This window comes from Pyrus communis, chromosome 7, assembly GCF_963583255.1.
Source record: "Pyrus communis chromosome 7, drPyrComm1.1, whole genome shotgun sequence".
Taxonomy (NCBI): Eukaryota; Viridiplantae; Streptophyta; class Magnoliopsida; order Rosales; family Rosaceae; genus Pyrus; species Pyrus communis.
This window is the reverse complement of record NC_084809.1, coordinates 23,298,948-23,313,199: the sequence shown is the minus strand read 5'-3', so window position 1 is coordinate 23,313,199 and position 14,252 is coordinate 23,298,948. Positions and strand designations below refer to the sequence as shown.

Sequence of the window (14,252 nt, the reverse complement as noted above, 5' to 3'; positions counted from 1 at the left end):
ACTAGCCACTACTTCCTCATGCTTATCTTTCACATGTATCATGTCATAATACATCAGACCAACAAATGTATACAATGTAAAAAATCAAAAGGTAAACAGATCGTATCCCCAAGTATTTGTATCTTTATATTCTTTTATCTACTTTTCATTCATTTTCCAGCGACCAATATGGATCATAGTTTTCCCTCGAGCACCCAGATCAAAATAGTTATATTCAGCTCAAACAACTAGACATTGGACCACCTCCTTCCAAAAAAAAAACTGGAAAAAGATAAAAGATTAAGCAACTTCATCGTATGTAAAGCATGGTTGAGAAGCTTATAATTTCAAAGTAGTAGAAAGAATAAAGCAAAATAATCTGGAACTTAGTTTAGTAGAAGAAATTAAATTGCCTTTTGATTAAGCGGAAACCATAGAAGATAATAAGAACTGGTTTGGTGTTGTTGTACTTTTAAAAAAATTTCTTCTATTGTGCGGTGAAAATAATGAGTTGTGAAATAAAACATTAGAGTGTTTGGTAAACTATGTTTGTAAAAAGGCTTTGAGTAAAAAAGGAAAATCAAAGTGTTTGGTGAACTTTATACAAAATTGTTGTGATTATGTATAAAAACCAATTCTAGCCAAGCACCTCCACCCATCAACTCTTCCATCACAGCCAACATCCCACCTCGCCACAACAGCTCCAAATATTAATTTGATGAGTTTAAGGACTATATTAACAATTTACTGTAATTTGTTGTCCAATCCGGGAACTATATCAACAATTTACTCTAATTTGTTGTCCAATCCAGTCGGATAATCCAATCATTTCTCAACCCCACAGCTCCGAATGGTGAACTCAGTCCTACGATATCATCACACACTCTACAGTCCATAGTTTTAAATTTAATATACAAACATTAATTATTATATTATACTAATTAATATTATTAAATAAATTATTATATATATGGATGTTTTTTAGTGCTTATTTGCTAGCACGTCCCTAATAAAATAGTAAGCTGCCCATCTGTCAACATGACGATATTAATTAAACACCCACCCTCCCTCCCTCCCAACTCCATTTTCCCCTCACTCTCTCCTCCCTTCCCAAAAACTTTCTCACCAGCCAAACACTTGTTATTCTCATTTTCCGGGAAAAAACACCTCCCATCTTATGTTCCAGTCCCATCCCAATAACATATATAACCAACAAATTAAAGTGATCAGTTAATTAATGGAGGACTCACCCTCCTCAGCCTCAGAGGACGACACAAAGGTGGCCACTCCCCTGCCCAAGAAAAGGTCTCTTTTTCTCCTTTTTTTTTTCCTTCTTTTTTGGTGTTGATTTTTTATTTTTCTTGGTAAAAAGATAAAAAGGATAAATTATTTATAATTCTGGAAATTAAATGGATCGACCGTTATGGGGTTGGCTTGGTTTGTTTCTAATTTAGGAGGGGAGTGCAGAAGAGGGTGGTGTCAGTGCCGATCGGTGACGTGGAGGGATCCAAGAGCAAAGGGGAGGGGCATCCACCGTCGGATTCTTGGGCCTGGAGAAAGTACGGCCAAAAGCCCATCAAAGGCTCTCCATATCCCAGGTATTAATTCAATTCTTCTATTTATATTTTTTCTGCAGATATCAAATTAAAAAAATTATTATCCAAATTAAACAGTTAATTTCACAATAAAAATTATTGAAGGAAATGAAGAAAAATAAAATAATTAATTTTTTTTAAGATGAAAATAATTAAGTGATACTGCATTTGAGTTTGATAAGTTTGGTGCAATTTTCTTGTATTTGTCGCCGGCGATGTATTCTTTGGTGTCTTCATTCGTCACACTGCGGCGTATTTTAGTGTAGAGGCGGCTCTACTAAAATGCGCCTGCTGTTGTAGCACGCTCTTACCACATGCATGTCGTGAAACTCACGCACTAAATTCCAGCTCGAAAATGACATATTCTCTACCCCTTTTTAAAATAAATTAAATAATAATTGCTCTAAATAAATTTCAATCATTTTCATTTTTTATAGTTGCTTACGTAAATTTGGGAGCTCCTTTTATGAATTAAGAGAACGAAAATGATTTTCACTCTTTTTTTCCTTTGACGCTCTCTTTTTTTATCCATTGGTCGTGTTTTAATTTATTCAATCTAAGGACATGTAAGTAGAGAAAATTGTGTATGAAAATCAACGTTTTAAAAGATGCTAGACGTTAGTCGGGCGACTGATTGGAGCCTAGCATGTAGGCGGCTAGGCAGAATTTAAGCAAATTAGACGGATTTAAGTAAATTTATGATATATTACATATAAAAAAAATGCCCATTTATACTTTAAAAAGTACATAATTGTATTGGAACATATAAATTGAGAAAGAAAATGATATATAGATCATTAAGTATTAGATCATGTTGAAAATATAGGGAACAAGCATATAATAAGTGTTCGTTCAAATATTCAACAAGTCTCTTACATTTATTGACAAAATAAAATGCAAAATGAAAGTTATCGATTTTCTGTCTAAGTGAGAGTCGGAATTTAGGCAAGTTTAGGCGGGACTATGGGGGCCTAGACGGTGCTAGGTGGGAATTTTTAGAACAGTGATGAAAATTGCTTCCCTGGAAGAATGATGCTATATGAATGAGTTGTACAATTATATGAACAGATAACTTTCACATGGGTTGTACAATGTCGTAGATCTCAAGTACATGCATTGAGAGGAAAAAAGGGAGTTTAAGAAAGCTCAATTGGTTTCTAAAAATTTACTAAATCTAGTATATTCTGGTGCTATATGTAGTAAGTAGATGCATCTTCCCTATAGCTTCTGCATATGATTCTTTGATTTGGATTTTGGATAAAAAATTGCTATTAACACACCAATTTTTACCTTCCACACACGCTTGTTAAACTTTGGTGATTGTTATTCTTCAATTCATTCGGTCCGACGGCTGAAAATTGAAAGGAATGTGTGAGAAATAAAAAAGAATGTATGGATAACACTACCCTTTTGAATATAGATCTCGTGTAAGGTTTACGAGAAATGTACTGGATTTCGAATTTTGACCTAAGTACAAGATCATCATTAAAAACCAGAATACGTTAAACAAAATTAAAAAGTAAATCTTTTTGAAATGCCATATAAACTTAGTAGTTAGCACAAAATATGCTTGCAAATCAACTACAAATTAACATCTTTTATATGGATGGCTTTTGTTTTAATTGCTTGTTGTTGACCACTAATTTAATTGAATCCACACTTGGCTGGTATCTTTTGAATTTTGTAGGGGATATTATCGATGTAGTAGTTCCAAGGGATGCCCTGCAAGAAAACAAGTGGAGAGAAGCCGTCTGAACCCCACAATGCTCATAGTCACCTATGTTTGTGACCACAACCACCCCATGCCCACCACCAAAGCCAACCAATCCTCCTCTGTAACCACTATAACCACCACCACTACTGCTACATCACCCACCACTGAATCTGAACTTCCGGCCAAAACCGAGGAGCTCACAGTCTTCACAAGCCAAGTCGACCTTGATCTCAGCGACGACTCGCCCACATTACTTAGCGACTTTGGTTGGTTTAATGATGCGTCATCAACAGTTGTACTAGAAAGTCCAATTTGCTTAGGAAATAGTAGTTGCATGAATAATGATGTGGCGACGAGGTTGAAAGACGAGGACGAGTATTTGTTCGCTGATCTCGGCGAGTTACCGGAGGGTTCAGTGATTTTCCGGCATAGGAATAGGATGGTGGAATCAGACGACCAAAATGGGAGATGTAGTTTAAGTGCGGTGGTTTCCTATTGTAGTAACACAGGATAAGACTGTAAACAACCTTCATCAGTCAAATCTTTTTTATTTTTTATTTTTAAAGAGGACTAACTAGTAGCTTCGTTACGGCAGTGAAATCCTTTTGGAGTAATGTTAAAGCCAGGAACCACATTTTCTAACCATAGTTGGCCATATGATATGGTTATTACATCCATTATGATGACTGACGCTAGTTACACATATTAACCGTGGCTTAAAAATGTGATCTCTTTGGATTACTCGAGGTCGAGGTTCATATAACTTTTTCTAATACTAATTAGCCAAAAACAGTTAAAGGGCGGTGATTTTCACACACCTTATTTACGTCTCTTTTTTAATAATTGTTTAATAAATTTTTAGTGTGTGTGAAGGTACAAGGATAAATTAGATTCTCATTCCTCATTTTCATTTCTCATTAATTTTTTTTTTTTGTCAAACAATAGATTTTGTTAAATTATATGTTAGTTTAGCCACCAATTGGGTTTAAACCCACGTTGTCATGCAAGAGCTCAACTCTTTTTCACCACTATGGTAAAGGACCTGCTCATTTCTCATTAATTGAGATCTAATTTCTGTTTTGTTTTTATCAAACTCCTTCGACTTTTGTCCATGTCATTATTTGAATAATAAATAATTTACGTGTATTCATATGTTGTTAATCATTTCTAATTATATATTTTTAGTATTTTGTTTTTTTTTTTTTTTTTAATTTGTACCCACTCTATAAGTTTGTACCAATACTCTTTTTAATTATAATTTGTACACATGCAAATTTTAATACGTACCCATATTTTTCAATTTAATATGTACTCATATTTTGTTTTTGGTGTACTCATGCTAATTACATGTATTCCTTTTCATTTGTAAGTGAGATGTCTTAAATTCGATTCTCATCAAAAGCAAAGTTGAACCACATTATTGTGGCAAACTCATTGTAAGATTTAGTCCACTCCACCACTCACACACAGTATAACACATGTGATAAAATGGTTTGGGGTCTATCTCATAATGATGAGTTTTCTGTTAAGAGTGCACGTGGATTCAAAACAATAATGTACACAATCAAGTCAGGCAAAAGGTCCTAAATATGATGTGGAAGTTATCTATTCCTCCTAAAGTCAAGATGTTTGACTGACTGCTTATTCATGGTAGGTATAGTACTAGTTTAGTACTAAGGTGTTTTTTTAAAAAATGGGTATAAAAAAAGTTGAGCTTAAAAATATGTTTGGTAAATCCTTAAAAACAGCTTATTTTCACAGTTTTTGGTGAAAAAAAAAAGTTGAAAACATGAAGCAGCAAAAATGAGCTTATTCTCACAACACAGCAGAAGCAGTTTTTTTTTCAAAGCACATCAATACCAAACCAACCCTTAATACTAGGAAGCGGATGAACAAATTCGTTAAGGATATCCCTATTGATTTTCCTATATGCAAATCCGCTGCTGAGGATCAAACTCATGTATTTCTTTCCTGTATAACCATGCGCGTTTAGTTTGGAATCTTTTCCCAAGTCTTAACAAAAATGTTAGTTCAAATGCGGGAGTAGGTTTCAACAAGTGGTTAGACAACCTATCCTCCTCAGACAGGAATGAGTTAAGTGATTTAAGTAAAGTGATTGCCATCTGTTGGTAAATATGGAATGATCGCAACAAAGTAATTTTTCGTCAGGAGACTCCTAGTCCTACAAGGACACATATCATTGCTTTGAGCGTTGGTCAAGAGTTTTTCAAAGCTAACTTTATGGTGTTTTCTACTAGGAACCCTGATAATTTCCCGATTATTAAGTGGCATCCTCCGAACAAAGGCTTTGTAAAGCTTAACTTCGATGGTTCTATTAGCAATGCCAAGGCTGGAGCTAGTTTTGTGGTTCGAAATGAAGATGGCCTTGTTATTGGAGTAGGGGCCTTCAATTTGAATGGTGCAATAATCAATGAAGCAGAGGCTAGAGCTTTAAAAGAGGGTCTCGCATATATCAAGAGGAAAGGCTTCAACAAGGTTCTTATTGAAGGAGATTCCAAGCTCATCATTGGGGCGCTTCAAGGGACGGTCAAACCTCCATGGAATATTCACACTTGCCTGGATGACATTAAATGGTTCGGTTCGGCTTGTTTGTCAGTGATTCGGAAGCATACCTTCAGGAAGCAAAGCGGATGCCTTTGCTAAGGAGGGGCTTATTAGTAGCAATAGTCATTATTGGGAATATTGTATTCCTAATGTTGCTCGTTCTGCCTTCTTATTCGACTCTTTAGGCAGTGGTTGTAAGCGTGGTTTCTCGTTTTAAAGCATATTTTTCCTATAAAAAAAAAAAAACTAATTTCTTAAAATATATTAATAATCACGTGAGTACGATTTTTTTTTTTTGCTAGAACTATGTGAACAATATTACTTTATAATTAATTTTCATGTAATTACTATAAAAATTTTATTGGAATTTGTTTAAATTTCATCATTATGGGATATTGAATGCATAAATGCAGGAGTTAAATCCCTTAAATGATTCTAGTGACCTCATTCAAACTATTTAAACAAACAAGGTTTTATTCTAAGAATTAAGTTGACTAAGGACTGGATTCAACATGGTGTGTAAATTTTAAAAATCACCACCTTTTTTTTTTTAAATCTACACTAAGGGAGTGGGAAGTGGGCTAAATCTCACAATGGGCTAGCAATAATGTGGTTCAAATTCATCTTTGGTTGGCGAGAATTGAACCTAAAACCTCCTACTTATAAGCGAAGAGAAATACCATTAAATTGTAATACTAAGTGGCAATATTACTCTTGAATTCTTGTTTCTACACAAGCGGCATTGGATAAGAAGGGAATTACATACAACAATTAAGGTCCAAAATAAATGTTATTAGCCACTTGATTGAGTTAAAAGACCTTTTTATTTTATTTAATTTAATTTATGTATTGTTTTGTTTTGTTATCATTCAAGTCTAAAATGACAAACACAAGGACTTCCCTAAACAAGAAGAAAAATTGGAACATCATTTTCCGCATGTGATTTTTATTGTTATCAATACTTGTCCTTATAATCTAAATAACATCATTCATGAGATCATGCATCATACGCGCATACGCAACTGACTCTGGCACAACACTGAACCCCATAAATTCATAGTTTTGCTCGAAAGGTCTTCTAGCACAGGTCTTTGGGGCCTAGTCTGGTTTATTACGGGGTTTTTTTCTTCGTTTTTCGCTCTTTTCCTCCTGAGAGAACCAAGTTTCATGGTTTTTGCAAGTACACAAATGGGTGAGAATTAGCTAAAATACTATAACAAGCAGCCAAATATGATCCGGAGGCCACAAGTTCTGGTATACAAAGAAACGAAGCCACCTAACGTTCAATATACAGACCCTGACCTGGCCTATTAGGCAAATCTAGCCAACAATGTATCTGAAAATAACTAGTTTCTTAGTCTAACGACAGATTACCGGTGATCATATACAACGTGCAAGATGAAAGGAAAACCCGAAAAAGAAAAAAAATGTGAAGAGCACCAGCGGGAAAATTACCAGTTCTAGTTTGAGCAGCATCCAATTCTCTTTAAAACAGAACCATCATCTTTGACATTTATGGTCTGTCCTTTAGATGGAACAGCAGAAGCGCTTCCATTGTTGCCTGCCTCGACTGCCCTCTTGCTTACCACCCGGTATATTTGAGTCAAGACTTCGGTAAATGCACCGTCTACGTTGGTTGCTTCCAACGCAGAAGTTTCCATGAAGTAGAGGGACTCTCTTTCGGCAAAAGATTTACCATCCTCTGTTGAGACAGCCACCAGATGGCGAAGATCTGATTTGTTGCCAATGAGCATCACTACAATGTTGGGGTCCGTATGGTCCCTCAGTTCCTTCAACCACCTTGCTACATTGTCAAATGAGGCATGCCGAGTGACATCATACACTAGCAAAGCACCAACGGCCCCTCGGTAGTATGCGCTTGTAATGGCACGGTACCTATAACAATGAGGAATTTAGTGGAAACTACGTAATTTAGAACTAAACAACAATTTTACAACTTCAAATGTAGCTAAGGGACCATTTGACCCCGCAATGGATGTAATTTCCGCTTGAACATGACGCCCAATGTGAGGGAGATTCAGACCAAGGCAATATATATGCAATTACCACTTTTACCCAAATATAACTCCAAATATTACAGCTCTTTTTTTGGTCAAGAACTATTTACAGCTATGCAAGCAGAAAGAGAATTGGGATGAAAAATCAGGTTTTTTTTAGATACCATACCAAAACAAGATCCTGAAATGGTGAAAATAAAATGCCCTGATGACAGTTAGCTTCCTGAAAAGGGAAACAACAATGCACATAGTATTAGAGACCTCTATGGTCTAGCAACCGCTACAGTAACTCGCAGTAATCAGTGTAGCATATACCGAACGACGGAATATACAAAACACCAATCCTGAGAAGTATCAATATTTGGATTAGCCAGCTGATTTATCTTTCCCTCACTGGACCTTGTGAGCCATAATGTGTATACATATGACATGAACCTAATCGGTAACCTTCCAATTTTCAGCAAAACTTTATGAAAGTCAAAAGCAGTTGCGAACGATACTTGGGCAAACACTCCTTGTACCACGACAATTAACTCATAGGTCAGAAGTCTGGTCACAACTAAAGCTAGAAACGCAGTGAGCTCAAAACCAATTAGTTTTCGCAAAGCAAACATGTCATAAGCCAAAGATCGTTTCCATGAAATTAGGCAAAAATAATTATCTATCAAAGCACTGCAGAGTTGCATTACAATTCAACAAAAAACTCAAAACTGAAAATTTTCAAATTCCTTTTATTTTCCTCTGAGGATTGGTTTGTAGGCAATATTCTATCCAAATATAGTTCAGGCATGCCTCTTCTGTAGTGAGGTGATGGAAGATATTCACCATTTTTCAATTAGTATCTTTTCGTGAGAGGTCTTGTGATGTGTTGAAATGGCCTGCCCAAACACCCTAAACACAAACTTACCTTTTTCTTGATTGGGTTCTACATAGAAAGAACAAGCAACAAGAAGCAGGAAATGAGTATTAATTTGTCGGAAAAACTGCAGCTATGGGAAATATGCAGTGATACTGTTGCTAATAATTGTCTTGCAACTTTGCCATAAGATACAACACCACACAATACAGAAAAACCAAACACATCTCCTCCCCAAGGCCGGCCCAGAGTTTTTTGGTGCCTGGGGCGAACGCTAAAAATGTGCCTTTTTCAATACAAAAAAATATATTTTTAAAAATATTCAAAGAGGTTTGGAACCTAGTAGAAGCTGAGGGGGCTAGGCCCTCAAGCCCATGAGGGCGTTTTGCTCTAAATCACCAACATTTTCCTCTACATCAATATGGTCATCACTAACATCTTAATTCTTCACCAACATCACTTTCTATAAAATTTTCAACAGGCTCATTCTTTTTAGAAAAAAAAGAATTATTAAGAGATCCTCCTAAACTTTCAACAATTTCTTTATCCTTCGCCATTTTTTTTATTTTCATATTGCCAGAGAGTTGTTTCCTAAAATACATGGCTTCAATAATCTTCTTTGGATAATTATCTACACGCCAGATAACAAAAACTTCTTATTCAACATATATATTATAAAAAATTACCAACACATCAATTATCAAACAATGAAACCAATCTAGCAAACCAGGTTGAACATTCCAATTTACAATCAAACTAATCTATATAATACTATCAAATATTGAACATTCCAATTGAAAAAACGGGAATTTACCTGATAAGAAACCAAACTAGCAAACCATGAAATCAAATTTTTTTTAACAGACCTAGATACTATAAATCTTCTACTCCAAAAAAATTTGGTGCCCCAATCAGATTTGGGCCCCGGACAGGCGCACTATGAGCACTGGGCCAGGGCCGAGCCTGCTCCTCCCACAAAGGGGATCATGGCAACCCCTCAAGGAGTACTTAAACGAACACAATTCGGATTCTCCAGTTTAGAATAGCAATTAAGCCATGTCTCGCGACCTAGAATAGGGAACTGTCCCAATCGCAGAATGTAAATCCTTGAAGCAGGGATTTCAATGCAAAGTGAAACAAGTTTGGAAGAAGATTCAAACAGACAGCCACTCCAAGCACGACCAAAACAAATATGCTTAGAGGCTGAGAGTGGTCAAGAAAGGTAACCACTTCACATCATCACCCACACGGATCAAATAGAACTTCAACATGTTATCAAAGAGGCAAATCTGGTGGCAGATACACTTGCTAATTCAGGTCTTACAACAGGTTTCAAGAACTGGAAATAGAACCAGATTCAATCTTGTAGATGGTGGCCGCTATTTGATAGGGTTGTTCTTTCTCCTTTAATATCAAGATTATGATGGTGATACATCAATATCAGCCTAGGTTCTTTCTCCCCTCCTTTCCGAGTCTTCCTCCCTGATCACCTTATCAAATTTCACTCACCCTAGGACTTAATATTTTCCAACCACCAAGTAGACCAATCAAAGCTTTTCAAGACTAGTTCGACAACCAATTACGTAGCATAATGGAGACAAGTAAATGCTTCAATCATATTGGAGAACTGGGATCAACTGATTAATCAAAAGACAAAATCTACACTAGCAATTGAATAAATGAAAAAACTCCATACATTGCCAATAAGCTATGATAAAAGATAAAAAGTAGAATTGTTTCTGTTAGACATACACTTTGACAGAAACAGAAATTACTGTTAGTCTCAATTTTCCTCGTAAGAAATGGTGCAATTATGAAAAATGTCTCACAGCTTCCTACGTCAAGAAAATTATATAGTCAACTGTCATTTTCTGATTCCCATATATACATTCAGAATATGTTGAGACTTCACGCTCCTATGGGTCTAAAGAATGCATGCTTGTCTCATTTTTTAGTATAGGATGCAGCTCTTTATTATTCATCTAGTAACCAATTGCGTAGTATTTACTTCACATCCAGTTTCTCTCCGGAAATCTCAGTTTCTCTCCAGTTAATAGCCTTGGAAGGATTAAAGAACACAATCTAATATCCTAAGAAATCTCAGTTTCTCTCCAGTTCATAGCCTTCGAAGGATTAAAGAACACAATCTAACATCCTAAGTTGCTGCTGATGTCTTCTTCTTCAATGTACAAAAGAGACAGCATTGACATATCAAGGACAGATGGGAAGGTGGCGGACTTGTGTTCTAGAAACTTAAGAATATCGAAAGCACAGTAAACAATAAGTTAGATGTCATCCTAATTCCTAATCAGTTGCATAGTAAAGATTTACTGATCTATCCTATAATCAGAAAACCAATTGCTTGAACGATTACGCAACTTAATGTCATATAAATTGTCCAAATATTATGACACACATTGCTTTCATATTAACAGAAGAAGAAACTATATAAAACAGTTCTGAATGATTCCAACTGTATAAAACAGTTCTGAATGATTCCAACTGTTTGCCGGGCTTCACGAAATTGGCCATAAATTACACCTGAATTTCAACACATTTATGCATGACTAAGTGAAATACAATCATTAATTGTATTTGTATGTTAAACTATCTATAAGAAATGTAAAGTGCAACATGAAGATACGAAATTCAAAACTCCTAGATAGTATATACCAAAACCCCACTAACAAAAGAGGAATGAAAACAACAGACAGGCAGAAACAAAACTAAAGGCAGTAGGAGATGTAGCTAACCGTATAGGAGGCTATTCACAACTATATGATTAGAGCAAGCACCATTTCAAATCATAAGCGCGTTTAGTATCAAGTTCTTCACTTTCATATAACAGAATATCTTCCTCAACCAATTATATATACAAGTATCAAACTATCCGTTCCCCAAGAACAATAGGACTGCAATAATCGGAGTATGCAAAACTCCACAAAACTACAGGTAAAAATTCAAAATAAGTGTCTAATACATAGGGAGACAGAGAGAAAAACACCATAACCCCATGAAATTTCCCAAAAAAAATTGGAAAACCCTTTTGACAAAACCGAGTTTCGGGTTTCTCTTGTTCACCTCAGATATCAATACCCTCATACAAAATAATCTGCCAAGTCTTCACAAATAAATAATCCGAAGGAACTGAAAGAGTAACCCTACCAACTCCTGAGCATGCAATACGATCAAACTCGAACCAAGATATTATATATCCAAATTTCCCAAGTATATATAATCAGCAAAAAGTATCAAAACCCAAATCACAAAAACAAACAATATAGAGAATACTGAGAGGGAGAAAGGAAAAAAGAAAGAGGAGAAACAGTCACCTTTCTTGGCCAGCAGTGTCCCAAATCTGAGCTTTGATGAGCTTGGCATCAACAGTCAAAGTTTTAGTGGCAAATTCGACCCCGATAGTTGACTTGGACTCCAAATTAAACTCGTTCCTGGTGAACCTGGAAAGCAGGTTCGATTTTCCCACCCCAGAATCCCCAATCAATACCAGCTTGAACAAGTAATCATACTCGTCGTCACCTTTGTATCCCGCCATCTAATGATTCAATATCAAATATTCAAATCAATACATAATATATATATATATGTATGTATGTATGTATACTTCTTCTTGCCTCTTGAGAGAGAGAGAGAAGAGACAGCTTTTTTCTTGGTTTGGTCTAACAAGCGTTGAAGATTGGCATCATCGGGGATATGGTGGTCTTTAAATAATTTTTTTATTTTTAAGAAAGACAATGACTTGGGTCCATAACTTGAAGAGTTTTCACTTTACTGGCAGCCTAGGAAATTTAAAGGTAAATGCAGGTCAAATTTTTCAAATCAAATTATGTGTTATTAATAAGAAATAAGTATGTTAATTGATAGTTAATTAATAATTTAATCATCTACAATCACATTATTTAATTTTTAAATTTGATTTTAAAAAATTGGGTAAATTACATTTTACCCTCTCAAGTTTAAGCGCAATTGCAATACCTTATAACATCTTTAAAATATTTCAATTTCATACATTTATTTATCATTTTATTTCAATTTCATACATCCGTTAGAAAATTTGTTAAGTAAATCATTAAGTGATGATATGGTAAATATGGGATTCACATTTGTGTTGATGTGACTACCAACTTTGTGCCACGTGGCAATTTTTTTTTTTTTTATGGATTTAAAATATAATAATTTACTCTATTATTTAAATAAATAAAAAACAAAACAAAATAAAACCTCATCTTCCTTCCCCTACCTCGACCTCTTCCCCTTCCTTGCAACCCAAACCCCCATCCCACCCCACCCCCACCTCCCTCGCAACCCCCCACCCCACCCTCACCTCCCCCGCAACCCCCACCCCAAGTTGAAAAGGGGATCTGGGCAATCACCCTATTCCTCCTCTCCCTCTACCTCACCTCACGCCACCACTCTTAGGCCTAAAAGGCCTAGCACAAGCCTGTCGTTGCCATCCAGCTGGTTCCGCTGAACCACATCCACCACTACCCTGCCACCGTCCAGCTGGTTCCCCGAGGTCCAATTTCTCCCTAAGTTCTTCGTACCACATCCACCACTTCGACTGTTTTCGAGTGGAGCGGGTCATCATGGCCTGCAACAATCTCTCATTTCTCACCTTCATTCTTCAGCCGGAGTCACGGTGTCGCAATCCACGGATCTCCGGATATGGTTAGGGTCCGAGCCTTGGTGAAGTTTCCATGGGCCAACTTGTTCAACGAGCTAGGTTTTAGGGAGAAGGTGGAGGTGAAGAGAGTGAAGGAGAGGGAGAAGGTGGAGAAGGTGGGTCGGGGAGGTGAAGAGGGAGGAGTGGGTTTCTGGGGAGAAAGAAGGAAGGGGTCGGGGAAGGAAGATGGGTTGTTTTATTATTTTATTATTTTTATAAATTTAATAATAGGGTAAATTATTATATTTTAAATACATAAAATTAAAAAAAAATTGCCACGTGGCACAAAGTTGGCAGCCACATCAACACAAATGTGGATCCCATATTTACTACGTCATCACTTAACGAATTTTCTAATGGATGTATGAAATGAAATGTTTTAAAGATGTTGTATGGTATTGCAATTGCACTCAAAATTGAGGTGGTAAAATGTAATTTAACCAAAAAAAATTGATCTCCATAGTATTACTCAAATTTTTTTTTTTAGAACAAATGATATTAGCTATACTAAGGGGAGGGGGTAGCTTAACCTCACAATGAACTTGCAATAATTAGTTCAAATTCGCATTTGGCGATAATTAAACCTAACAACTCTAATTAACAAATGAAAGAAATACTTATATGACACACCCCGACCCAGAAAGTCCACTTGGACCCTGAATCGAGCTGTGCTGGCCGACACCTGGAAGGTGACGAAGCCATAAAATGTGATAGTGTACAAAAAGTGAATAAATTTGAATCTAAAAGTGTCTAAGTACCAGAGTGCGCTACGAGTGAGAGCGAACCCATTTCACACGCGATGTCAAAGCATAAGTAAGGTACAGTAGTATGGGTAAGAATCATA

The 14,252-nt window shown here is 36.1% G+C and overlaps 3 protein-coding genes across 4 annotated transcripts; 2 read left to right on the top strand and 1 right to left on the bottom strand.

Moving 5' to 3' along the window:
• Nucleotides 1-1,053: 1,053 nt before the first annotated feature.
• LOC137740949 (probable WRKY transcription factor 69) lies at nt 1,054-3,820 on the top strand. The gene is made up of 3 exons (XM_068480754.1): nt 1,054-1,284; nt 1,434-1,577; nt 3,262-3,820. Exons 1-3 carry the CDS (start codon nt 1,217-1,219, stop codon nt 3,800-3,802), a joined length of 753 nt encoding a protein of 250 aa, XP_068336855.1. The 5' UTR covers nt 1,054-1,216; the 3' UTR covers nt 3,803-3,820.
• Nucleotides 3,821-5,529: 1,709 nt separating this feature from the next.
• On the top strand, nt 5,530-5,952 carry LOC137740690 (uncharacterized). Its single transcript, XM_068480520.1, has one exon. The coding sequence runs from the start codon at nt 5,530-5,532 to the stop codon at nt 5,950-5,952; it is 423 nt and encodes a 140-aa protein (XP_068336621.1).
• A 1,094-nt stretch (nt 5,953-7,046) lies between these two features.
• Nucleotides 7,047-12,423, bottom strand: LOC137740401 (ras-related protein Rab11D). Of its 2 annotated transcripts, XM_068480279.1 has the most exons (3): nt 12,060-12,423; nt 8,041-8,094; nt 7,047-7,749 (listed from the first exon to the last, which is right to left on the bottom strand). In XM_068480279.1, exons 1-3 carry the CDS (start codon nt 12,278-12,280, stop codon nt 7,314-7,316), a joined length of 711 nt encoding a protein of 236 aa, XP_068336380.1. In that variant the 5' UTR covers nt 12,281-12,423; the 3' UTR covers nt 7,047-7,313. The 2 variants fall into 2 exon arrangements, with proteins under 2 accessions (XP_068336380.1, XP_068336381.1); XM_068480280.1 differs by lacking the exon at nt 8,041-8,094 and having other exon boundaries at nt 12,060-12,420.
• Between the last annotated feature and the right edge of the window lie 1,829 nt (nt 12,424-14,252).